At 38.5% G+C, this 27,714-nt stretch overlaps 1 protein-coding gene across 10 annotated transcripts in view; it reads left to right on the plus strand.

Annotated features, from left to right (window-relative positions):
* The window catches only part of LOC141398470 (atrial natriuretic peptide receptor 2), a 513,388-nt gene that overhangs the window by 468,826 nt on the left and 16,848 nt on the right, over positions 1–27,714 (plus strand). For all 10 annotated transcript variants that reach the window (XM_073975758.1, XM_073975761.1, XM_073975817.1 and 7 more), the window contains 4 exons: positions 5,964–6,390; positions 6,453–7,172; positions 7,238–7,402; positions 27,226–27,406. In XM_073975758.1, the coding sequence (XP_073831859.1) occupies positions 5,964–6,390; positions 6,453–7,172; positions 7,238–7,402; positions 27,226–27,406 (1,493 nt within the window). The remainder of the gene's footprint in view (positions 1–5,963; positions 6,391–6,452; positions 7,173–7,237; positions 7,403–27,225; positions 27,407–27,714) is intronic.

Genomic DNA, 27,714 nt, shown 5'->3' on the forward strand with positions numbered 1-27,714 from the left:
TTGGGCAAAGAATGGTGTTTGAAAAATTTCGTTAAAAATCCACGCCTATTGGGCAAAAGATGGTATTTGAAAAATTCCTTAAAAATCCACGCCTATTGGGCAAAGAATGGTGTTTGAAAAATTCCTTAAAAATCCACGCCTATTGGGCAAAGAATGGTGTTTGAAAAATTCCTTAAAAATCCACGCCTATTGGGCAAAGAATGGTGTTTGAAAAATTTCCTTAAAAATCCACGCCTATTGGGCAAAGGATGGTCTTTGAAAAATTCCTTAAAAATCCACGCCTATTGGCCAGAGGATGGTCTTTGAAAAATTCCTTAAAAATCCACGCCTATTGGCCAGAGGATGGTCTTTGAAAAATTCCTTAAAAATCCACGCCTATTGGGCAAAAGATGGTCTTTGAAAAATTCCTTAAAAATCCACGCCTATTGGGCAAAAGATGGTCTTTGAAAAATTCCTTAAAAATCCACGCCTATTGGGCAAAAGATGGTCTTTGAAAAATTCCTTAAAAATCCACGCCTATTGGGCAAAAGATGGTCTTTGAAAAATTCCTTAAAAATAAACGCCTATTGGGCAAAAGATGGTCTTTGAAAAATTCCTTAAAAATCCACGCCTATTGGGCAAAAGATGGTCTTTGAAAAATTCCTTAAAAATCCACGCCTATTGGGCAAAAGATGGTCTTTGAAAAATTTCCTTAAAAATCCACGCCTATTGGGCAAAGGATGGTCTTTGAAAAATTCCTTAAAAATCCACGCCTATTGGCCAGAGGATGGTCTTTGAAAAATTCCTTAAAAATCCACGCCTATTGGGCAAAGAATGGTGTTTGAAAAATTCCTTAAAAATCCACGCCTATTGGGCAAAGAATGGTGTTTGAAAAATTTCCTTAAAAATCCACGCCTATTGGGCAAAGGATGGTCTTTGAAAAATTCCTTAAAAATCCACGCTTATTGGGCAAAAGATGGTCTTTGAAAAATTCCTTAAAAATCCACGCCTATTTGGCAAAGGATGGTCTTTGAAAAATTCCATAAAAATCCACGCCTATTGGGTAAAGGATGGTCTTTGAAAAATTCCTTAAAAATCCACGCCTATTGGGCAAAGGATGGTCTTTGAAAGATTCCTTAAAAATTCACGCCTATTGGGCAAAGGATGGTCTTTGAAAAATTCCTTAAAAATCCACGCCTATTGGGCAAAGGATGGTCTTTGAAAAATTATTTAAAAATCCACGCCTATTGGGCAAAGGATAGCCTTGGAAAAATTCCTTAAAAATCTACGCCTATTGGGCAAAAGATAGTCTATTAAAACTTCCTTAAAAATCCACGCCTATTGGGCAAAGGATTGTCTTTGAAAAATTCCTTAGAAATCCACGCCTATTGGGCAAAGGATGGTCTTTGAAAAATTCCTTAAAAATCCACGCCTATTGGGCAAAGGATTGTCTTTGAAAAATTCCTTAAAAATCCACGCCTATTGGGCAAAGGATGGTCTTTGAAAAATTCCTTAAAAATCCACGCCTATTGGGCAAAGGATGGTCTTTGAAAAATTCCTTAAAAATCCACGCCTATTGGGCAAAGGATGGTCTTTGAAAAGTTCCTTAAAAATCCATGCCTATTGGGCAAAGGATGGTCTTTGAAAAATTCCTTAAAAATCCACGCCTATTGGTCACATAATGATCGTTAAAAAATTCCTTTAAAATCCTTTCTGCTCCTTTATAGCGACTCTCTTTCGCTTCCATCTATTCACAAATTAAGCCACCCTTATCTTCAATAAATCTCTCCCTTCTGCCCCTGTTATCAAAATCCCATCAATTTCTTCTTGTTTCCTCCTCCACAGCACTTTTCCACTTCACTAAAAGTTTTCACACTTTTGAATCATTTCTTTCCATTTGTTTCACTTTACAGCGGGATCATGAATTCATTCATTTACGAAATTTTATGCATTCATAAAGCTGAGGGAGGAAATCTTATAAATAGATGTTTCTCTCTTCTTTGGTAAGCGTTAAAAAGCAGCATACAAACGGAATTTATATATAGACTACAAGCATTGGGTTGGATTTATAAAATTCTGTGTCTTTTGTCTTTGTGTGGCATAATTCACTGGGGTGTCTCCCCTTCGAGAGTAAAAACGAAAAAATTAAATTTGGTGATGCAGCGAACGTGCGAAGGTTTTGTAGTAAAGACAAAGCAGAGCATGCATATTTTTGTCGTCAAGATTTCCTGGCATGGAAGGTAGGGAGGAAAGTTTAGGAAAGTAGATATTTGTGGTCAACTATCGTCTAGTCGTGGTCTGATCGTCTAGAAGGACTTGGCCAATAGGCGTGGATTTTTAAAGAACTTTTCAAAGAACATCCTGTGGCCAATAGGCGTGGATTTTTAAGGAATTTTTCAAATACCATTCTCTGGCCAAGAGGGGTGGGTCTTCAAGAAAATTTTCAAAGACCATCCTCTGGCCAAGAAGCGTGGATTTTTAAGGAATTTTTCAAAGACCATTCTCTGGCCAAGAGGGGTGGGTCTTCAAGAAAATTTTCAAAGACCATCCTCTGGCCAATAGGCGTGGATTTTTAAAGAATTTTTCAAAGACCATCCTCTGGCCATTAGGCGTGGATTTTTAAGGAATTTTTCAAAGGCCATCCTCTGGCCAATAGGCGTGGATTTTTAAGGAATTTTTCAAAGGCCATCCTCTGGCCAATAGGCGTGGATTTTTTAAGGATGGAGGAATTTTTCAAAGACCATCCTCTGGCCAAGAGGCGTGGTTTTTTAAGGATGGATGAATTTTTCAAAGACCATCCTCTGGCCAATGGGCGTGGATTTTTAAAGAACTTTTCAAAGACCATCCTCTGGCCAATGGGCGTGGATTTTTAAAGAACTTTTCAAAGACCATCCTCTGGCCAATGGGCGTGGATTTTTAAAGAACTTTTCAAAGACCATCCTCTGGCCAATGGGCGTGGATTTTTAAAGAACTTTTCAAAGACCATCCTCTGGCCAATGGGCGTGGATTTTTAAAGAACTTTTCAAAGACCATCCTCTGGCCAATGGGCGTGGATTTTTAAAGAACTTTTCAAAGACCATCCTCTGGCCAATGGGCGTGGATTTTTAAAGAACTTTTCAAAGACCATCCTCTGGCCAATGGGCGTGGATTTTTAAAGAACTTTTCAAAGACCATCCTCTGGCCAATGGGCGTGGATTTTTAAAGAACTTTTCAAAGACCATCCTCTGGCCAATGGGCGTGGATTTTTAAAGAACTTTTCAAAGACCATCCTCTGGCCAATGGGCGTGGATTTTTAAAGAACTTTTCAAAGACCATCCTCTGGCCAATGGGCGTGGATTTTTAAAGAACTTTTCAAAGACCATCCTCTGGCCAATGGGCGTGGATTTTTAAAGAACTTTTCAAAGACCATCCTCTGGCCAATGGGCGTGGATTTTTAAAGAACTTTTCAAAGACCATCCTCTGGCCAATGGGCGTGGATTTTTAAAGAACTTTTCAAAGACCATCCTCTGGCCAATGGGCGTGGATTTTTAAAGAACTTTTCAAAGACCATCCTCTGGCCAATGGGCGTGGATTTTTAAAGAACTTTTCAAAGACCATCCTCTGGCCAATGGGCGTGGATTTTTAAAGAACTTTTCAAAGACCATCCTCTGGCCAATGGGCGTGGATTTTTAAAGAACTTTTCAAAGACCATCCTCTGGCCAATGGGCGTGGATTTTTAAAGAACTTTTCAAAGACCATCCTCTGGCCAATGGGCGTGGATTTTTAAAGAACTTTTCAAAGACCATCCTCTGGCCAATGGGCGTGGATTTTTAAAGAACTTTTCAAAGACCATCCTCTGGCCAATGGGCGTGGATTTTTAAAGAACTTTTCAAAGACCATCCTCTGGCCAATGGGCGTGGATTTTTAAAGAACTTTTCAAAGACCATCCTCTGGCCAATGGGCGTGGATTTTTAAAGAACTTTTCAAAGACCATCCTCTGGCCAATGGGCGTGGATTTTTAAAGAACTTTTCAAAGACCATCCTCTGGCCAATAGGCGTGGATTTTTAAGGAATTTTTGAAAGACCATCCTCTGGCCAATAGGCGTGGATTTTTAAGGAATTTTTCAAAGACCATCCTCTGGCCAATAGGCGTGGATTTTTAAGGAATTTTTCAAAGACCATCCTCTGGCCAATAGGCGTGGATTTTTAAGGAATTTTTCAAAGACCATCCTCTGGCCAATAGGCGTGGATTTTTAAGGAATTTTTCAAAGACCATCCTCTGGCCAATAGGCGTGGATTTTTAAGGAATTTTTCAAAGACCATCCTCTGGCCAATAGGCGTGGATTTTTAAAGAATTTTTCAAAGACCATCCTCTGGCCAATAGGCGTGGATTTTTAAGGAATTTTTCAAAGACCATCCTCTGGCCAATAGGCGTAGATTTTTAAGGAATTTTTCAAAGACCATCCTCTGGCCAATAGGCGTGGATTTTTAAGGAATTTTTCAAAGACCATCCTCTGGCCAATAGGCGTGGATTTTTAAGGAATTTTTCAAAGACCATCCTCTGGCCAATAGGCGTGGATTTTTAAGGAATTTTTCAAAGACCATCCTCTGGCCAATAGGCGTGGATTTTTAAAGAATTTTTCAAAGACCATCTTTTGGCCAATAGGCGTGGATTTTTAAGGAATTTTTCAAAGACCATCTTTTGGCCAATAGGCGTGGATTTTTAAGGAATTTTTCAAAGACCATCTTTTGGCCAATAGGCGTGGATTTTTAAGGAATTTTTCAAAGACCATCTTTTGGCCAATAGGCGTGGATTTTTAAGGAATTTTTCAAAGACCATCTTTTGGCCAATAGGCGTGGATTTTTAAGGAATTTTTCAAAGACCATCTTTTGGCCAATAGGCGTGGATTTTTAAGGAATTTTTCAAAGACCATCTTTTGGCCAATAGGCGTGGATTTTTAAGGAATTTCCATAGGAAGTTGTTCCTCGGTCTATAAACATATTTCCATAGGAAATTGGTTAATCGATCGATCGAGTTCATCGGTCGATGAACATATTTCCATAGGAAAAAGTTCATCGGTCGATGAACATATTTCAATACAAAAAAGTTCGTCGGTCGATGAACATATTTCCATAGGAAAAAATACATCGGTCGATGAACTTATTTCCATAGAAAAAAGTTCATCGCTCGATGAACATATTTCCATAGGAAAAAGTTCATCGCTCGATGAACATATTTCCATAGGAAAAAGTTCATCGCTCGATGAACATATTTCCATAGGAAAAAGTTCATCGCTGGATGAACATATTTCCATAGGAAAAAGTTCATCGCTCGATGAACATATTTCCATAGGAAAAAGTTCATCGCTCGATGAACATATTTCCATAGGAAAAAGTTCATCGCTCGATGAACATATTTCCATAGGAAAAAGTTCATCGCTCGATGAACATATTTCCATAGGAAAAAGTTCATCGCTCGATGAACATATTTCCATAGGTAAAAGTTCATCGCTCGATGAACATATTTCCATAGGAAAAAGTTCAACGGTCGATGAACATATTTCCATAGGAAATCGTTTCATCGTTCGATGAAGAAAATTTTTTCATCGTTCGATGAACTATTTCCATAGGAAATTTGTTCAGCGTTCGATAAACTATTTCCAAAGGAAATTTTTTCAGCATTCGAAGAACTATTTCCATAGGAAATTTGTTTGTCGTTCGATGAACTATTTCTACAGTAAATTTTTTCGTCGTTTGATGAACTATTTCCATAGAAAATTGGTTCATCGTTCAGTGAACTCTTCATCGACTTCCCTCACCCTTCCTCGTAAAATTTGCTTTTGTACTTCTTCGCATAAATATATGAATGTAGAATTGTTAATGCACTATCAGGAGAATAATATATAAAAATGTGGCACAGAACATCCTTGACGTGGTCCTTGACGTAGTTCGCCCCAACTTGCATTAATTTTTTTTCATTTTGTTTTCTCCCAACCACTTTGCAGATTAAAGCCATTGCTGAAGAAAAATACAATTACACATTCCACGACAACGAACCCATATCGGTGTTTGTAACATCCTTTTTCGATGGTGTCCTTTTGTATGCCAATGCCTTGAATGACAGCATACGTGAAGATCCCACGGTGCTGACACGTCCCATAAATGGCACGGATATGGTAAGGAGAATGTGGAATCGCAGTTTCATGGGCATCACCGGCAATGTGACAATTGATGCAAATGGTGATCGGATCTCTGCCTATTCTTTGTTGGATATGAATCCCACAACGGGTAGATTTGAAATTGTGGCCCATTTCCAGCACAATAAGCTGGAATATGTGCCGGGCAAGACAATTCATTGGGCGGGAAATCGTTTGGATCCACCGCTAGATAGACCGGTGTGTGGTTATGATGGTTCTTTGTGTCCGGATAATTGTGAGTATGGGAAAAGTGCCAGCAAAGGGCAGTTTATTTTAATTGTTTTTTTCTCTTTATAGCTCTGCCCGGTTATGCCATATTGTCCCTGGTCTTGGGGGTGGTGGTCATCATAATGAGTGTCTGCTTCTTCTTCGGCTATCGCCATTACAAATCGGAGGCTGAAATTAATTCCATGGCCTGGAGAGTGAGCATGGATGATGTTATCTTCCACAATTCTGCCGGTCGCTGCTTTCGTGGCTCGTTACATTCCCTGGTTAAGCATAACTCCCAAATGACTCTAATGTCCGATGATATGGGTTCCCTAAGTGGTGATCGTCAAATTTTCATACCAGTGGGCCTTTTTCGAGGCTGTAAGGTAGCCATTAAATCGGTAAATGAAAGAAATATCACCCTAAATCGTTCGCTAATGTTGGAACTGAAACGCATGAAAGATCTGCAGCATGACCATTTGGTGAAATTTTTCGGCGCCTGTTTAGATCCCACGAAAAGTTTTATATTGACAGAATATTGCCCCAAAGGTTCGTTGCAGGACATTTTGGAAAATGAACAATTTCAGCTGGACTGGATGTTTAAGCTGTCGCTTATGCATGATATTGTCCGGGGTATGCAGTTTCTTCATAACTCCGATATTAAAGCACATGGAAATTTGAAATCTTCCAATTGTGTTGTGGATTCAAGATTCGTATTGAAAATCTGTGATTTTGGTTTACACACCTTGCGTAGAAGCGTTGCGGATAAGGATGATGTGGAGAATTGTAATAGTCATTCATATTGGAGCAGTAAGTATTTCATGGATGATGATTTGTCCGGGCAGCGTTGTAATTTTTTGTTTCTTTCTTTCTAGAACTTTTGTGGACTGCTCCTGAACTCTTGAAAATGGAAAATAATCGTCCTCCGGAGGGTACCCAAAAGGGTGATGTCTATTCATTTGCCATAATTGTCCATGAAATCAGCACGCGGCAGGGTCCCTTCTATTTGGGCAAAATGGAAGAGGAAAAATCACCACAAGGTAAGTGGAAAATAACTCGCCTAATATTTGCTTGTTTAGCATGAAAATTGAGGGACATGGTGTAATCAGTCGGGCGGCTACCAGAAAAATTTTGTTATTGAGTAATAGACAATAAGTGGCAGCTAAAACTAGCGGTTAGGGGTTAATTAATTGGATATATTTGAAAATAAAAACACACTTACACGCTAGGAACTGCAGTGTTGGTGAGTAAATTGTATACCTAGTTACGAACTTCTAGGACATATGAGCCAACAAAGAAGTTTGATGTCGAATGATGATTTGAAGCGGTCTGATGGTGTTTTAAGTCTCACCAAAATAACCTGAGTAGGGTTTGAGATCCAACAAAGACGTTTGAAGGTGCTTTGATATCTTACAAAGAAGTTTGACGTTAGTTTGATACTCGAGGAAGTAGTTTGATACCTGACAATGAAGTTTGAAGGTCGTTTGATACCTGATAAAATACTTTGAAGTTGGTTTGATATTCGAGAAAGTAATTTGATAGTCGACAAAGAAGTTAAATGGTTGTTTGGTACCCTGTAAAGAAGTTTGAAGGTAGTTTTGACACTCGAGAAAGTAGTTTGATACCCGAAAATGAAGTTTGAAGGTGGTTTGATACCCGACAAACAAGTTTGAAGATTGTTTTGATGCTAGAGAAGCTTTTTTATACCCGAAAAATTTGAAGCTGGTTCTGATAGTTCAGAAAATAGTTTGATGGTCGAGGAGGTAATTTGATAAAGAAGTTTGAACGTGGTTCCACATTCAAGTAAGAAGTGTGATAACCGACACAGAAGGTAGCTTGATACATGACAACAACTTCTGAAGGTGGTTTGATACTTGTGAAGGTAGTTTGATATCCGAAAAAGAAGTTTGAAGTTTGTTTGATACCCTATAAAGAAGTTTTAATGTAGTTTCGACACTCCAGAAAGTAGTTTGATACCCGAAAAGTAGTAGCAGTAGAATTATATTGTCGCGGAATAGACAATAAGTGGCGAGGAAGTAGTTTGATACTTGACAATGAAGTTTGAAGGTGGTTTGATACCTGATAAAGTAGCTTGAAGTTGGTTTGATACTCGAGAAAGTAATTTGATAGCCGACAAAGAAGTTTCAAGGTTGTTTGATACCCTATAAAGAAGTTTGAATGACACTCGAAAGTAGTTTTATACCCGAAAATTAAGTTTGAAGTTGGTTTAATACCCGACAAACAAGTTTGAAGGTGGTTTAAAGATGGTTTTGATGCTCCAGAAGCTTTTTTATACCCGAAAAAAGTTTGAAGGTGGTTCTGATACCTCAGAAAGTAGTTTGATGCTCGGGAAGGTAGTTTGAAGGTGGTTTCATATTCATGAAAGAAGTGTGATAACCGACGAAGAAGGTAGCTTATACATGACAACAATTTCTGAAGATTGTTTGATACTTGTGAAGATAGTTTGATATCCGAAAAAGAAGTTTGTTTTATATTCGAGACATTAGTTTGATACCCAACAAAGAAGTTTGAAGGTGGTTTGATGCTCGAGAATGTAGTTTGATACTCAACAAAGAAGTATGAAGATGGTTTGATAACCTACAAGGAAGTTTGAAGGTGGTTTTGATGCTCGAGAAGCTTTTTGATACCCGAGAAAATTTCGAATGTGGTTCTAATACTTCAGAACAAAACTCTAATGTCGGACTAACCAGTAGAATTATATTGTCGCGGAATAGAAAAATAAGTGGCAGCTAAAATTAGCGGTCAGCGTTAAATTAATTGGATAAATTTGAAAACAAGAACACACTCACACGCTAGGAACCCTAGTGTTGATGAGTAAATTATTGGCATAGCTACGAACTTCTAGGACAGATAAGCTAACAAAGAAGTTTGATGTCGAATGATGATTTGATACCGAAAAAGCGCTCTGATGGTGTTTTTAGTCTCACTAAAATAGTCTGAGTAGGGTTTGATATCCAACAAAGGCGTTTGACGGTGGTTTGATATCTTACAAAGAAGTTTGACGTTAGTTTGATGCTCGAGGAAGTAGTTTGATATCTGACAATGAAGTTTGAAGGTGGTTTGATACCTGATAAAATACCTTGAGGTTGGTTTGATAATCGAGAAAGTAATTTGATAGCCGACAAAGAAATTTAATGGTTGTTTGATATCCTATAAAGAAGTTTGAAGGTAGTTTTGACACTCGAGAAAGTAGTTTGATACCCGAAAATTAAGTTTGAGAGTGGTTTGATACACGATAAACAAGTTTGAATGTGGTTTGATGGGGGTTTTATGCTTGAGAAGCTTTTTAGACCCGAAAAAAAATTGAAGTCGGGAAGATAGTTTGATAAAGAAGTTTGAACGTGGTTCCATATTCAAGTAAGATGTGTGATAACCGACAAAGAAGATAGCTTGATACATGACAACAATTTCTGAAGTTGGTTTGATACTTGTGAAGGTAGTTTGATATCCGAAAAAGAAGTTTGAAGTTTGTTTTATACTCGAGACAGTAGGTTGATACCTGACAAAGAAGTTTTAAGGTCGTTTGATAATCGATATGGTAGTTTGATACCCAACAAAGAAGTTGGAAGGTTGTTTTGTACTTGAGTAGGTAGTTTTAATGTGCTTAATTCTCACGAAATTAGTTTGATACCCAACAAAGAAGTTTGAAGGTTGTTTGATACTCGGGAAGGTAGTTTGATACTCGACAAAGAAATTTGAAGATGTTGAAGATGATACCCGAAAGAAATTTAAAGGTGGTTCTAATACTTCAGAAGGTAGTCTGATGCTCGGGAAGGTAATTTGATAAAGAATCGACCGACAAAGAAGTTTGAAGGTAGTTTGATACATAACAACAATTTTTGAAGTTGGTTTGATACTTGTGAAGGTAGTTTGACACCGAAACCGAAGTTTGAAGTTTGTCTTATTCTCGAGACAGTAGTTTGATACCCAACAAAGAAGTTTGAAGCTAGTTTGATACCCAAGAATGTAGTTTGATACTCGAGAAAGTAGTGTGATACCTGACAAAGATGTCTGAAGGTGTTTTGATGCCCGACCAAGAAGTTTGAAGGTCGTTTAATACTCGAGATGGCAGTTTGATACCCAACAAAGAAGTTGAAAGGTTGTTTTGTAATTAAGAAGATAGTTTCAATGTGGTCAATTCTCACGAAAGTACCCAACAAAGAAGTTTGAAGGTAGTTTGATACTCGGGAAGGTAGTTTGATACTCGACAAAGAAATTTGAAGATGGTTTGATAACTTACAAAGAAGTTTGAAGGTCGTCTTGATTTTGAAAAAAGTTTGAAGGTGGTTCTAATACTTCAGAAAGTAGTCTGATGCTCGGGAAGGTAATTCGATAAAGATGCTTGAATGTGGTTCCATATTCAAGTAAGAAGTGTGATAGCCGACAAAGAAGTTTGAAGCTAGTTTGATACATGACAACAATTTTTGAAGTTGGTTTGATACTTGTGAAGGTAGTTTGACAACCGAAAACGAAGTTTGAAGTTCGTTTTATACTCCAGACAGTAGTTTGATACTTGACAAAGAAGTTTGAAGGTTTTTTGATGTCCGACCAAGAAGATTGAAGATCGTTTGATACTCGAGATGGTAGTTTGATACCCAACAAAGAAGTTTGAAGGTGGTTTGATACTTGGGAAGTAGTTTGATACTCGACAAAGAAATTTGAAGATGGTTTGATGACCTACAAAGATGTTTGAAGGTGGTTTTGATGCTGTTTGATACCCAAAAGAAGTTTGAAGGCGGTTTCGGTGCTGTTTGATACCCAAAAGAAGTTTAAAGGTGGTTCTAATAGAAGGAAGTCTGATGCTCGGGAAGGTAAAGAAGTTTGAAGGTAGTTCTATATTCATGTAAGAAGTGTGTTATCGGACAAAGAAATACATGACAAAATTTTTTGATAACCGAGAATGTAGTTCGTTAATTGAGAAGGTAGTTTGATACCCGACAAAGAAGTTTGAAGGTCTTTTAATACCCCACCAAGAAGTTTGAAGTTGGTTTGATACTCTGGTCTCACCTGGCAATCCGTCTTTTCTCTTCGGTCAGACCATCTCCGCATAATTGTCTTCATTAGCAGACCGCCCGATTTCGTCACCTCTGAACGCCACAATTTCATTAAACATTTGGATGGTAATTGGCCCAGTTTCAGAAAGTTCACTAATAGCCACTTCACAGATCTGTCCAACCCTTCTTATGTTCGGGTAGCAGAAACAACGTTCCGAGACATCTTCACTGCTGCAGGCGCTCACCATATACATGCTGGTAGAATAACCGAAGTGAGACCAAATTTCCCAGCCGACATGACGAGATTAGCAAATGAGGGTGATGAGCTTTGTCAAGCCAACTCCAGAGTCGGGAAGCAGCTACTGGAAGTTAACAGATTGGTCGGTAAACATAAGCGGAACATCTGAAAAGTTGCAACTTTGGAGCCGGAATAAGTGAATTGTGGGCAAGGGTTAAGTCATTATTGAATCCTGGAAATAATAAAGATAGGACCTAAGTCATGTTTGGCGACGTAACACTGAATGATCCGAAGAGTAATTTTAATGGACAGTTTGTCGAGCACCCCGGCAGACAAAGGCGATGAGAAGACTACTACGTCGCATTAGATCTCTTCCTACTGAGGAGGAACCACCACAATTTGCAATGGATGATGTTCCAAATGTCATCAGGAAAGCTAAATCATCCAAAGCGTTCGGTCCTGATGGAATCTCCGTGATAATGCCGAAACAGCTGAATGAGCCAGGATTCGAGTATCTCATCAAAGTTCTCAACATGTTGCTAGCCACACAAATCGTTCCCGAAGTCTGGAAAATGGACAGGGTGGTCCCGCTACTGAAGCTAGGATTAAAGCGCTGCACGCCATTGCTACACATATTAGTCGAGGACTCAATAGGAACAAGCCGTGTGATATAAAAGTGATGTTGTTGTCGTTGTAGCAGCATGAAACCTACGCAGAAGCATAGGTTTGATGTTAGGTTGGCAGCAGCTGACCGAAGCACTATGGTTCCGTGTCAATACGGTACGAAAGAACGAGCTGTCGTGGGATTGATAGAACATTGATGGTGACGCTTGATTTGTCAAAAGCATTTGACAGTGTCAGGCACTCAACGCTGTTTGAAACGCTGGATAATCAATTATATATGTGGACGCTAGCCGTACATGGAATTCAAGAACAATAAGTCCAAACCCAGTAGACTGAAACAGGAAGTTCCCCAAGGTGGGGTAATATTTCCGGAACTGTTTAACATCTATCTATTGTGTATTCCATCCCCTCCAGACGGCAATGAGAGCGTAACGTGTGCGTTCGTTACGATCTCTTTACCGTAACGAAAAGTTCGTACATTCCATTACGCAATGCGTGTCCAATTTCGTGTGCTAAATGATATTGCCATAATATCCTGTTGTTGTTCATTTTGCCTTAGGTTAGTTTTGTTAATCAATTTTTAATTCCAGCTAAATAGATGTTGGGTCTGCTGTAAGCCTGATGGTCTTTAAAGGCTTCATCTTGCGCTATGATTAAATCTTCTTGCACGAGATTAAATTTTCGGTAGCTGGGCAAATTGCATTAGTTTGTTAATTTTGTCTTTACCCACAAGATGAAGATGATAGTCTCCGAAACACATTTAAATCTACTTTCACTTCAAAAAAAAAAAAAAAACTTTTCACTCAATTGCCAATTTGGTCGACAAACTTTTAAGTTTTTTTGTAAACTCAAAATAACTGCAGCAACAACGAAACTTTTGCTTACAATGAAGACATTTTTTAACAAAAACCCTATGCAGAGTTTGTTTTCGTGTTCCGTTTTGTCTGACAACCACTTAAATATTGTCAACATTTAGTTGCAGCACAGCACAGTCATCAATTTCAAGTGCACTGAACATGAACGAGACTGGGTTGCCTTACCCACCAAATAAATTTGTTACTAAAATTTAAAAAAGTACTTAAGCTATTGCTTGGTTTTCCTTTACAAAATCCACTCGATTTAAACTGTCAATAAATTTGCGTATGCGTGAAATGAAAACTCATCTGAAACCCATTGGATTTCATTTGGCGTTTAAGCAATGGAATTGATAGTTGAAATCGAGTGGATTTCGTAAATGTAAACTTACTATAAGCTATCAGGAGATCTTTGGTAGTATTAAGGCCTACGTACATAAGCTCCTCTGCCTGATTGCCTTGCTTTCCTGCTTCATTTTTGACATAATAAAAATAAAAGAATAAAGAAGGCCGAGGAAATTTCGAACTGGGTTGCCCTTTTGTTTTTTTATTCTTTTATCAGAAGTAAGCAAGGTAAGCAGGCAAGGCAGCTTATGTACGCAGGCCTTTATTATTTAATTTATTTAATTAAAAATATTATTTTTTATTCAAGTAAATATCATTTATGGTGAACTACCCTCTTGACATAGTTAACGATATATTATTCAATGTGAACTGCCCTGAATTGGACCCTGGAGCTCAATTTTGTTTCTACGAACTAGAATAGAACAAGAATGCAGCCCATAGAAACAGAATTGAGCCCCAGCCGTCTAACTAACAGCTGTAGCATGGCACAATTACCAAGGCTGTGGTATCGTAAAATTTTGAATATGTTATGTCAAAATTTTCTTTATGTTGTTGGGGAAATTGCAACAAAAATAATTTCTTTTATAAAGGTATTTGACTTTTTATGTACATATATTCGAACAGCTGGTGTGACACTACTACCTTGGAATTTGTGCCATGAGCTGTAGTTTTAAGGATTGTTTTTATTTATGTACGTTTAAGAGATAGATTAAGAAAAACAAAATGTCAGAATTAAGTACCGTAATATTTTATATACAAGAAGGATGAATTTGAAAATAAATCTCAGTAGTGGAATTCTTTCTGTAACTCATTTTTCTGGTTATCGACTCATTCCTTGTCTCATCGGGGACGTTTTTTTGAACATATCGTCACCAGAAATGTCTACAGACGTCACCCATAAATGGCGACGTTCAGGGTTACATCTTTGGGCATTTCAGGTGAGGATATGTACTTACTTATTTAGCTGGCCCATTACAGAACATTTGTTCCATAAACCGAACTAAGAAAAGATCTCCAATTCTCTCTGTTTTGTGCTTCGCTTTTTGGAATACCGCGCCTTGTCATCTCTTCATCCACTTGTTTGCGCCATCTATTCTTTGGCCTGCCAATTCTGCGTGCACCGCCATGTGGCTCGAATTTATACGTCTTTTTAGCGGGTTCATCATCGCTCATTCTTATTATATGGCCTAGCCAACGCAATCGCTGCATCTCGATACGTTTAACTATATTGATGTCGTTGTGTAGCAGATACAGCTCGTGGTTCATACGACGTCTATATTGACCGTCAACGCAGATTGGTCACACGCCAAGCACTGGCTTATCTGCTTGCGCAAGTACCCAGTCTTCGGAGCCATACATCATCACGGGTAGTATCAGTGTTTTGTAAAGCGTAATTTTGTTTGACGAGTTGTGGCTTTGTTTTTGAAGTACTTACTTAAGCCAAAGTAGCATCTGTTGGCCAATACAATTCTTCTTTTTATTTCACAACTGATGTCGTTTGTTGTGTTTACGGCGGTGCCGAGGTCTTTTACTACCTCAAAATTATAGGAACCAACAGTTTGTCCGATCTCAATGGACGCATTGCGCGTCGACACCATCAGCTTGGTCTTCTCGCCGTTTACCTCCAGACCCACTTTAGCCGATTCTCCTTCGACCTTCATAAAGGTATCGGTTACTTCTTTTACTGATCGTCCCATGATGTCTATATCATCAGCATAAGCAAGTATTGGTGTATATTGTGTCACTTCTTTTGACGTTTGCCTCTCGTATAACCGTTTCTAGCAGGATGTTGAAAAGATCACACGAAAGGCTGTCTCCTTGCCTGAAACCTCTTTTGGTATAAAACTCTTCGGAGAGGTTCTTTCCTATTTTAACTGAATATATTGTATCAGAGTCATTTTACAATGCCGAATGAGCTTTGCGGGGATACCAAATTCAGACATTGCTGTCGAAGGCTGCTTTATTATCGACAAAAAGGTAGTATGTGTCGATCTGCATCTCTTGGGTCTTCTCCAGGATTTGCCGCAGGGTAAATATCTGATCAATGGTGGACTTGCCAGGTCTAAAGCCGCATTGGTATGGTCCAATTATCTCGTTGACCATAGGCTTTAGTCGTTCGCACAATATTCCAGACACTATCTTGTAGGCGATGGGGAGAAGACTTATGCCCCTATAGTTGGAGCACAAAGTCTTCTCTCCTTTCTTATGGACGGGACACAGGATGCTCAGGTTCCAATCATCGGGTACGCGTTCTTCCTGCCAGATGGAGCTAACTAGCTGATGCATACACCTTATCAGCGTGTCGCCTCCGGTTTTAAACAGCTCGACTGGTAGGCCATCAGCTCCTGCTACTATATTATTCTTCAGCCGGTTTATTGCTGTCTTTACCTCATCTTGGCCGGATGGTATACATTCAATACCATCTTCTGGGATTGGATATGTGGTATCTTCGTCGACTTCGCTAATATTGGATACCAACAGTTTGGAAACATGCTCTTTCCATATCCTTAGCACACTATCTGTATCAGCTACCAGATTACCTTGCTGGTCTCTACAGGAGGATGGCCAGTTTCAAAGCCATCAGTTTGATGTTTCACTCTTTGGTAGAATTTTCGCACATCATTCGGTCTCCTGTACATCTCGATTTGTTCACACTCCCGCTTTTCCATCTCTCTCTTTTTCCTGCGGAAAAGACGTTTCTCCTCTCTCCTTTTCACCCGATACCACTCTCATGCGCTACGCGTTGCTATTGATTGTAAAGTAGCCCTATATGCCGCATTTGTCTCTTCGGTAGCAGCACGACACTGCTGATCATACCATGGATTCCTTGGTGGAGGTCTCTGGTATCCAAGTACTGATTTTGCGGCTGTTTGCATGGAGTGGGCAATGTTTTGCCATTGTCCTGATATGTTATGCTTTGATTAAGCAGTTCGGCCAGTTGAGTGGAATATGCTGTGACTATCTGTTGTGATTGCAGCTTACCGATGTCCAACTTCCGTGTCCGTAATCTGGTACGTATCTTTGCTGCAACAAGGTAGTGGTCCGAGTCTATGTTTGCACCTCGGAACGATCGTACATCCAACACGGTTGATGCATGTCTTCCATCTATCACAACGTGATCTATTTGATTTCTTGTTCTTTGATCTGGCGACAGCCAGGTGCCCTTATGAATATCGAAATGCTTAAATCTGGTACTGCTTACTACCATGTTTCTTGCAGCTGCAAAGTCTATCAGCCTCATACCATTGTCAGATGTTTCAGTGTGGAGGCTGAATTTCCTGACTGTTGGGCCAAAGATATTCTCCTTTCCAATTTTGGCATTAAAATCGCCTAGTATAATTTTAATGTCATGGGCAGGGCAACGGTCATAAGTTTCTTCTAAGCGATCGTAAAATATATCTTTGGTCTGTTCGTCATTTTCTTCAGTGGGAGCATGAGCGCAAATAAAGCTGATGTTAAAGAACTTAGTTTTTATTCGAATTGCAGCAAGTCTTTCATTCACTGGGGTGAAGCTGGATACCAGATGTTTTAGTCTCCGACTAACTACAAATCCGCAACCAAACTCATGCTTTACGTCATGGCAGCTATAATACAGTGCGTCACCTTTAAGTGTTGTTGTGACGCCTTTCCCAATCCATCGTATTTCCTGAACGGCAGTAATATCGGCCTTGTACTTTTCAAGCACGTCTGCCAGTGCGAAAACTGCACCTTCTCTATAAAGAGTGAGAACATTCCAGGTGCAGATTCGAATATCATGGTCCTTAAAACGTTTGCGAGGTTCGTCAACTTTTGAGGGATTTGTTTTTCTTTTCTTTCTTTTTTTCATAGTAGTCTGTTTTTTCTAGGGGAGGGTTACTAACCCGACGCCAAAACCCAAGTTTTTAACGTTCTTATGGGTGAACGCACGGCACATGTTAGCTCACTATCTTTAACGGGTGTTAAAGGGGCAGTTCCCCAGATTAAAGCCGGTCAGGACCGTTCCTTGGTATCTTCCATCCCCTACGTCAGGTTATGTACTATGTCTAATTTCAGTTTTCACTCAGGCCCACGGCAAAGAACACCACGCAGCGCTTTCCCTTTTTTAATAGTTTTCTAAGTTACACTTGCTTGTGTACTGAAGAGCTTCCGGTCTTCTCATAGAAGAAGAGCTTAAGATCTTTTCATAAAAGAAGTGCTTAGGGGCTTCTAAGACATAAAGCTCTTGTATGACCTTCAGCTCTTGTATGATAAGACTTTAAGATCGTCCATGGAGATATCTTAAGCTCTTCTATGAGAAGACCTTTCATTCTTCTATCCGAAGACCTTTCAGGTAATCTATACAAGTATTCTATCAGGATACCTTTCGTGTTTTCTATGAGAAGACCTTTCAACTCTTCTATACGTATGCATTAAAGATCTTCTGTGGGAAGACTTTAAGCTTTTCGCTGAGAAGACCTGAACCTCTTCTATGAGAAGGCATAAATCTCTTTTACTAGAAGACAAAATATAACAAAAATTTACCAACAAATTGCGGCAATACTGGCTAAAACCCCAATTCTCATTACTTCTCTCCCTACCACTGATAGTTGTCGAATCAAGTATTGCATTGTGGTTCAGGAAAGCAACCAACCAATCTGAAACACCCACAAATCAATCCCACTGCTACTAGGTTAAGAATACTTCTCATTGTAGTCGGTGGTTTGTTTCTTGTTACTGCAAAACATGAAAACCTCAGCAGGTACAATAAAATGAGGACAAGTAAGACAAGCAATACGAGAAGTACACCTTCAGTTAGAAGAGGAAATACTACAAATTAAAGGGAAACAATTCAAGTGGCCACTCCATGACAATTAGAGTGAAATAAAGGAAAAAATTAAGTAAAGCCTTTATTTGATAGCTAAATGGAAGACCTAATTGGAAGGCCTATAAATGGTAAGGTAGATAACAACAAATGTAAGGTTACGTATTTATGTATGTAATTGTAGGTTAGGTATCACTCACAGGTATTAAAAGATCAATAAAGTCCTTTATAAAATAAGAAATGCCAAACAAATTTAAAAATTTAAGTAACCCATCCTCTTTCTTAGCCAGTGAAACGGTAAGGAAATCACGTTTATTTGCGGTAACTTTGATTAAGTGACTGTCATTCCAAAGTCATTAAAGGGACATCCCTGAAACATTCACCACCACCAACAAAAACATTCACTTCATTCTTTCATCCATCCATTTTGGTAATTGCCATACACTTTGGCAATCTGTAGCTCATTTATTCATTGTCCGCTTCATGCCATGCACAGCCATGCTGCTGCCACTAGCCTCAAGTTCCAACAGCCATTTAATACGTGCTTCCGTCGTCCACTTGCAATTTTCACTAAAAACTTTTTCCGCATTGCCAAAAATTACATCATGGTCGGTAAGATTTGTTTGAGATTTCACTTACGGAACAAATCACACAACCAACCAGAGGAGAGAGAGAAGAAGAGGCAAAAAATAAAGAATAATCAAACAAATAAATTTCAAATGGAATGCAATTTAGATAAAATGTAATTAATACTCATGTTTCGAGCGAGGGTGGGCGGAAGGTATTAATATAATCTATCTTCTCTATAGATTCTGAGAAGTGTAATTTGTAATTCTAACGGGAGGAATAAACAGAAATAAATTCCAAAAAGAACAATGAAAATTAATCTAATACATAAGAAGACCTCAAGCTCTTCTATGGAAGACCTAAAGCTCTTTTATGAGAAGACCTTAAGCTCTTTTATGAGAAGAAATTAAGCTCTTCTATGAGACGACCTTAAGCTCTTCCATGAGAAGACCTTAAGCTCTTCTATGAGAAGACCTTAAGCTCCTCCATGAGAAAAGGCTTTTATACTCTTCTTCTAAAGCTCTTCTATACGAAGACCTCTTCTATACGAAGACCTCTTCTATACGAAGACCTCTTCTATACGAAGACCTTTCAGCTCTTCTATACGAAGACCTTTCAGCTCTTCTATACGAAGACCTTTCAGCTCTTCTATACGAACAACTTTCAGCTCTTCTATACGAAGACCTTTCAGCTCTTCTATACGAAGACCTTTCAGCTCTTCTATACGAAGACCTTTACGCTCTTCTATACGAAGACCTTTCAGCTCTTCTATACGAAGACCTTTCAGCTCTTCTATACGAAGACCTTTCAGCTCTTCTATACGAAGACCTTTCAGCTCTTCTATACGAAGACCTTTCAGCTCTTCTATACGAATAACTTTCAGCTCTTCTATACGAAGACCTTTCAACTCTTCTATACGAAGACCTTTCAGCTCTTCTATACGAAGACCTTTCAGCTCTTCTATACGAAGACCTTTCAGCTCTTCTATACGAAGACCTTTCAGCTCTTCTATACGAAGACCTTTCAGCTCTTCTATACGAAGACCTTTCAGCTCTTCTATACGAAGACCTTTCAGCTCTTCTATACGAAGACCTTTCAGCTCTTCTATACGAAGACCTTTCAGCTCTTCTATACGAAGACCTTTCAGCTCTTCTATACGAAGACCTTTCAGCGCTTCTATACGAAGACCTTTCAGCTCTTCTATACGAAGACCTTTCAGCTCTTCTATACGAAGACTTTTCAGCTCTTCTATACGAAGACCTTTCAGCTCTTCTACACGAAGACCTTTCAGCTCTTCTAAACGAAGACCTTTCAGCTCTTCTATACGAATACGTAAAGCTCTTCTATACGAAGGCCTAAAGCTCTTCTATACGAAGACCTAAAACTCTTCTATACGAAGACCTTTCTGCTCTTCTATACGAAGACCTTTCAGCTCTTCTATACGAAGACCTTTCAGCTCTTCTATACGAAGACCTTTCAGCTCTTCTATACGAAGACCTTTCAGCTCTTCTATACGAAGACCTTTCATCTCTTCTATACGAAGACCTTTCAGCTCTTCTATACGAAGACCTTTCAGCTCTTCTATACGAAGACCTTTCAGCTCTTCTATACGAAGACCTTTCAGCTCTTCTATACGAAGACCTTTCAGCTCTTCTATACGAAGACCTTTCAGCTCTTCTATACGAAGACCTTTTAGCTCTTCTATACGAAGACCTTTCAGCTCTTCTATACGAAGACCTTTCAGCTCTTCTATACGAAGACCTTTCAGCTCTTCTATACGAAGACCTTTCAGCTCTTCTATACGAAGACCTTTCAGCTCTTCTATACGAAGACCTAAAGCTCATCTATGCGAAGACCTAAAGTTCTTCCATACGAAGACCTAAAGCTCTTCTATACGAAGACCTTTCAGCTCTTCTATACGAAGACCTTTCAGCTCTTCTATACGAAGACCTTTCAGCTCTTCTATACGAAGACCTTTCATCTCTTCTATACGAAGACCTTTCAGCTCTTCTATACGAAGATCTTTCAGCTCTTCTATACGAAGACCTAAAGCTCTTCTATACGAAGACCTTTCAGCTCTTCTATACGAAGACCTTTCAGCTCTTCTATACGAAGACCTTTCAGCTCTTCTATACGAAGACCTTTCAGCTCTTCTATACGAAGACCTTTCAGCTCTTCTATACGAAGACCTTTCAGCTCTTCTATACGAAGACCTTTCAGCTCTTCTATACGAAGACCTTTCAGCTCTTCTATACGAAGACCTTTCAGCTCTTCTATACGAAGACCTTTCAGCTCTTCTATACGAAGACCTTTCAGCTCTTCTATACGAAGACCTAAAGCTTTTCTATACGAAGACCTTTCAGTTCTTCTATACGAAGACCTTTCAGCTCTTCTATACGAAGACCTTTCAGCTCTTCTATACGCACACCTAAAGCTCTTTTATACGAAGACCTAAAGCTCTTCTATACGAAGACCTAAAGCTTTTCTATACGAAGACCTAAAGTTCTTTCCCTTTCAGCTCTTCTATGAGAAAACCTTTCAAGGTAAGCAGGCAAGGCAGCTTATGTACCTAGGCCTTTATGATCTTCTATATGACAATCTTATGCTCTCATATTAATCAAATCTTAAATCCTTACCCTACCATTTGTTCAAAATATTTCTCCCTACCTTTCCAGTCCCCACTCAATAGAGCCAACACTTACATTTCGCATAATCAGCATAATTCCTCTTCTGTGTATGACTGTCAATATCATTCGCTTGTATTGATTGAAATGAAAAGACATTTGTCGTCGTCGGAGTCCTTGCCAACGACGGCGACATACCATGGTAGTCGATTGATGCACATCGTTGAAATATGTTATCCTTTGGGCTTTTTCCACGGCACGTTGGCAAAACTTCGAATATGCAAAGAACATAATGCGATGGCTCACGAACATGGAATTGACATGGGGGAAAGTGTTGCAAGTTGGGCTGATTTTTTCGGCAATATTGTGGTGGTGCAGCAGCATGTGGGGAAATTTGATTTATCCACCATGTCAATTGCAAGTCAGGCGAACAACGCTGACAATGAACAGCAGTGGTATGATGTTGCTTGGTATTAACATATGAGCTCCTAATTCTATGGCTGTTGCTAAAAGTTTTTGCATTCAAATGACAATTTAAGTGTTTCACATTCACCGCCTCACAAACTTTAGATTTTGATTTGTGGTATTGTGGTCTAAAGGATGTGTCGGTGGTGGTGCCTTTGTCAGAAGATGCTTGACATTCTAAAGCAAGAATAATAAATCTCCAAGATTTGTGTTGCTCAGTTGATAGTGACATATTAACATAGGTTATTTTCAGGATTCGGATTCTATTTCAAGAATTGACAATTGCGTTGTTCTTTGTGGTCCTCCTTGTGACCCTGTTCACTACACATACAACGGCAGCAACGGCAATGTATTGCGTTTTGTGTTGTGTTAGGTTTGGTTAGTCCCAAGGGATTAACCTGAACATGACATTCTCCCTTTTGCCTGTCATGGATACCAACAACAGCACAATGTATCTTTCTCCTTTGCCTTTGTTGTTGGAAAAGTGTTTGCCGTTTAGTTTTAGCCCAGCGACCGTAGAGAGAGCACTCTCGTTTTAAATTCCACCAAATGTGAAAGGTTGACGCCTTGCGTGTTTACTGTGATTGCCTGTTGTGAAGATTTTTCTGTGTTAAACTGTTGCCGTTTAACATGGATTAGTTATGACATTTGATGATACCCGGATCGGATAGAATGACATGGAAAACGCCAGATAAATTCAGTTAAAAAAGATATTGAATTTCTTTTCCAAAAACAAATTGTGGAAAGTAGTCAAGGCATATTTATATAAGGGAGATGCATGAATTACAACAACAAACAATTTTACAAAAACAACATTGTTGTTATTGAAAATTAAATGCCAAAGAAAATATTTAGGGTCGTTCTAAAAATTTTCTCAGGAAAAACATAAATACATTTTGAAAATCCTTTAAAATAGAAAAAATTTGAATCAAAATGTAAGTATAAAGCACTCAAAACTGTCGTAGGTCATTGTTATTACACGTATATGGTGAAAAGTAGAATTTTATGGTAGCAAATTTCGAAGTTCCCAGTTTCATGAGTAGACCCTATTACATTTTGAAAACCAAATTTACAAAAAAAAAAGTAAAAATACAGTTGACTATCACTTTTACCTTCTATAAATGTGCCTTGAACAGAACTCTGAATGGCCGACCTTCTATAGGTCCCAATTTACATTAGGCGAGTTTACTTGCGGCAATTGTCAGTTTGATGGAGAGAGAGGTGAGGCATATGGTAACCCTTTGCCTCTCAGCCCCCTCTCTCACCTACAAACTGACAATTGCCGCAAGTAAACTCGCCCAATGTAAATTGGGACTAGGCCTTGAGTTTAATTTTTCTATTTGTACAAAAGGTGTTAAAGGCCTAGGTACATAAGCTGACTCGCCTGGTTGCATTGCTTTCCTGCTTCATTTCTGACATAACATAAAATAAAAGAATAAAGAAGGCCGAGCCAATTTCGAACTAGGTTGCCCTTTTCTTCTTTATTCTTTTATTTTTGTTACGTCAGAAATGAAGCAGGAAAGCAAGGCAACCAGGCTAGGCAGCTTATGTACTCAGGCCTTTAAAATGAGGCATATTGAGGCCTCGGTATAAAAGTGGCCGGCTACCTTATTTACAATAGTTCTAGTAAAAGATTAAAAGGCAAAGGGTAAAGGCCTGCGTACATAAGCTGCCTTGCTTGCTTACCTTGCTTACTTCTGATAAAAGAATAAAAAAGAAAAGGGCAACCCAGTTCGAAATTTCCTCGGCCTTCTTTATTCTTTTATTTTTATTATGTCAAAAATGAAGCAGGAAGAAATCCAGAATCTTCGAACAGAATTCTATAGCGTTATAGATGTATTGTTGGGCGAACGTCTGTATATTCCGTTGCTGTCTATTGTTGGTCACATTCCCAGCCTATTTTTCTACCATCCGATCATCTCCATTTGGGATGACGCCTTTTCTACCCTCGAGGCAAAATATTAGTGTATTATGGATCGGATTACTTGATTGTAAATCAGCAGTTTTGCATCTGGGGATAATTCTCCTCATATACTAAACAGCCTTTGCTAAATTATGTGTGAGGAGGAGTTCATCATTGTGCTCTGGAAATTGTTCCACCATCTTCTTTTCTACATTTTGGCTACTCTCCAGGAAATTGAGTGCGTTCCTCATCATAAAGACGTCGATCAGACTGAAATCTATAGCGTTATAAAAGTACCTGCTGTGTGACGTATTATTCCCAGGCGTGCTGCCAATATCCTCCTTTCTCGTTCTGTTATACAAATTTGGCCTCCTTTCCAGGAAGTTGAGTGTGTTCCTCATCATAAAGACATAGATCCGACTGAAGACTATAGCGTTATAGATGTTCTTGTTGGGTGGACGTCTGCATATTCCACCGCTGTCTGTTATTGACCTCATTCCCAAGCATGCTGCCATTATCCTCCTTTCTCATTCTGTTATTCAGATATTGACTCCTCTCCAGGAAGTTAAGCGCATTCCTGAAGACATAGATCCGACTGAAGACTATAGTGTTATAGATGTTCTTGTTGGGTAAATGTCTTTATATTCTCTTGCTGTCTATTGTTGGCCACATCTCCATTTGGGATGACGCTATTTCTACCCACGAGGCAAAATATTAGGGTATAATGGGCGGGATTACTTGTTTGTAAATCAGTAGTTTTATATCTGGCTATAAACCTGCGGTCACCCACATCTTTGATTCTCTCTAGGTAAAGACATCGATGCGAATGAAGATTATAATGTTACAGATGTTCCTGTTGGGTAGATGCCTAACGATATGTCTGTTTAGGCGGAATTAAGGTCTGGGTACATAAAGGCCTCCACTCACCTATCAGTCTTTCTGTCAGGCCGATGAACCCTTTTTGTATGTGTGTGCATGGCAAGTCCCAGTTGTTCAATAAATAGCAATTGTCTACTTTGACATAGTTATGTACCTAGTTACTCATTGATCCTAGTTATGCTAAGTTTACATTTACGAAATCCACTCGATTTCATCTGTCAATTCCATAGCTCAAACGTCAAATGAGATCTCATCTGAAATCCATTGGATTTCATTTGACGTTTAACCTATGGATTTGACAGATGAAATCGAGTGGATTTCGTAAATGTAAACATAGCATTACTTTACTAGGCGTTTACACCAGACAGTTTGTCTTCAAATACAACTCTGATTTACTAACACATACATACATTTGTCGGTTGTCTCCCAGCTGTCCATCATTTTTTCGCAGACAGTAAGGAAGACAAATTTTTGGCATTTTTGTAAAAATAGGTAAATAATAATTGAAATGTGTTGAAAATAAAAGTACATGGACATAAACAAAATATGTGAACGGAAAACAAAAAGAAATCGACGATTTTCATTCAAAATTTTAAAACTGTTTTTGCAGTTGTCGGGACGCCTACGTCACACAGGCAAGTTGTGGGATTTTGACAATCAATACATGAAGTCTACTGTCCTGTCATTTGTAAACGCAGGGTTACGTTCAAGAATTTTCAAGTTTTACAACTTTTTACTCGAAAAGCGTTCCTTTACTTCAGACACAATACAATTCATATGGGAGCAGTTTTCAACTTTTACTACTTTTGCCGGTTTTACCATGAAGTAAAGGAACAGACCATAAATGTCAAAGAAAATATTGAATAATTGGTCGTTCTAAAAATTTTCTCAGGAAAAACATAAATAAATATAAAGCACTCAGAACTGTCGTAGGTAATATTTATTACACGTTTAGGATGAAAAGAAGTATTTTATGGTAGCAAATTTCGAAGTTTAAAATTTCATGAGCAGACCCTATTACATTTTGGAAACCTATGCTCTGTTCCAGAACCTGCAGGAAGCTACTATTTTTTACTACGATAACAGTTTTTCCTTTATGTTATCGGAAAAAATAGTAAAAATTTGTAGATTCTTGCAGTTCTGGAACAGACCACTAATTTACAAAAAAAAAAAGCATGGCACAATTACCCAGGTAGTGGCATCGTAAAATTTTGAATATGTTATGTCAAAACTTTCTTTATGTTGTTGGGGAAATTACAACAAAAATAACTTTTTATAAAGGGATTTGACTTTTCATATTCGATCAGCTGGTTTGATACCACTACCTGGTAATTCTGCCATGAAAAAAAGTAAAGATACAGCTGATTGTCACTTCTACATTCTATAAATGTGCCTTGAAAGTAGTTTAATTTTTCTATTTTTCTATTCAAAATTTTACGATGTCACTACCTTGGTAATTGTGCCATGGCTGTAAAGGCCTGCGTACATAAGCTGCCTCGCCTGGTTGCCTTGCTTGCTTCTGATAAAAGAATAAAAAAGAAAAGGGCAACCCAGTTCGAAATTTGCTCGGCCTTCTTTATTCTTTTATTTTTATTATGTCAAAAATGAAGCAGGAAAGCAAGGCAATCAGGCAGAGCAGCTTATGTACGCAGACCTTAAAGGTGTGAACAGAATGTACTACCTAATTCAAATGCTGTTTAATTCATTTGAATTAGGTAGTACTTTGCCTTTAGTCTTTTACATGAAACTGAGCGTGATAAAGCGGCGTATTTCATTGCGTTTCTACCTTAAAGGCCTGCGTACATAAGCTGCTTTGCCTGGTTGCCTTGCTTTCCTGCTTCATTTTTGACATAATAAAAATAAAAGAATAAAGGAGGTCGAGCAAATTTCGAACTGGGTTGCCCTTTTCTTTTTTATTCTTTTATCAGAAGCAAGCAAGGCAACCAGGCAGCTTATGTACGTAGGCTTTAATATTAGTGTCAAATTCCATACGACATTTTATGTATTTATTTCTATGTTCGATGTATATTAAGGCCTGCGTACATAAGCCGCTCGGCTTTCTTACTTAATTCATTTCTGGTAAAGCAATAAAGAAATGTCAGAACCACATTTCAATTAGGTCGAACTTGGTCTTTGGTCTTTTACCAGAAATGAATTAAGCAAGAAAGCCGAGCGGCTTATGTACGCAGGCCTTTAGGGATATATATTTTTTGAATTTGTTCCAGAACTGCAAGAATCTACTAATGTAAAAATGTAAATGAAAATGTAACAAATTTTAATTCATGTTTTTCAAAATATTCAATCAAAATATTTATAGACATTTCATTATTTTGTTTACATATACCGGTGACACTAACGTTACAAACAAAAACAAATTTCTATGTAGTTGTTGTGGAGTTCTATTTGTTGTAGTATTTACTTTACCTTATTTGTTCTACCATGGGAGTACGGTAAGGTTCTTCAGTTTCTGAACATTTCAAACATTTAAATTGCAAACCAATTAAATTACGAATTAAAAATTTCTCTCGTTTTCTGATTAATCAATTGTCCTTGTTTTGTCTCATTTCAGAAATAATTTATTTGGTAAAGGGATATCCGCATATTGTCCAGACACCATTTCGCCCAATGATTGTTGACATTCCAAAAGACTACAAGGAGATTAATACAGTAATGCAGAAATGTTGGTCTGAAGATCCAGCAGAACGGCCTGATTTTAATGCTCTCAAATCGATTATAAGAAATATTAATAAGTAAGTATTTATACACATACATATATAATGATACACAAACTTGCGAACTGATTAAAAACACGTACTTACTTAGCTGGCCCATTACAGAACATTTGTTCCATAAGTCGAACTAAGAAAAGATCTCCAACTCTCTCTGTTTAGTGCTTCGCTTTCTGCTATACGGCACCTTGTCCTCTATTCATTCAATTGTTTGCGCCATCTATTCTTTGGCCTGCCAATTCTGCGTGCACCGCCATGTGGCTCGAATTTATTAGAGTTGTGCCAAAGGAACTATATGGAACTATCTAGTTCACTTCGCAGTTCCAACG

This window comes from Musca autumnalis, unplaced genomic scaffold (genome assembly GCF_047663935.1).
Source record: "Musca autumnalis isolate F117 unplaced genomic scaffold, ASM4766393v1 scaffold_1, whole genome shotgun sequence".
Lineage (NCBI taxonomy): Eukaryota > Metazoa > Arthropoda > Insecta > Diptera > Muscidae > Musca > Musca autumnalis.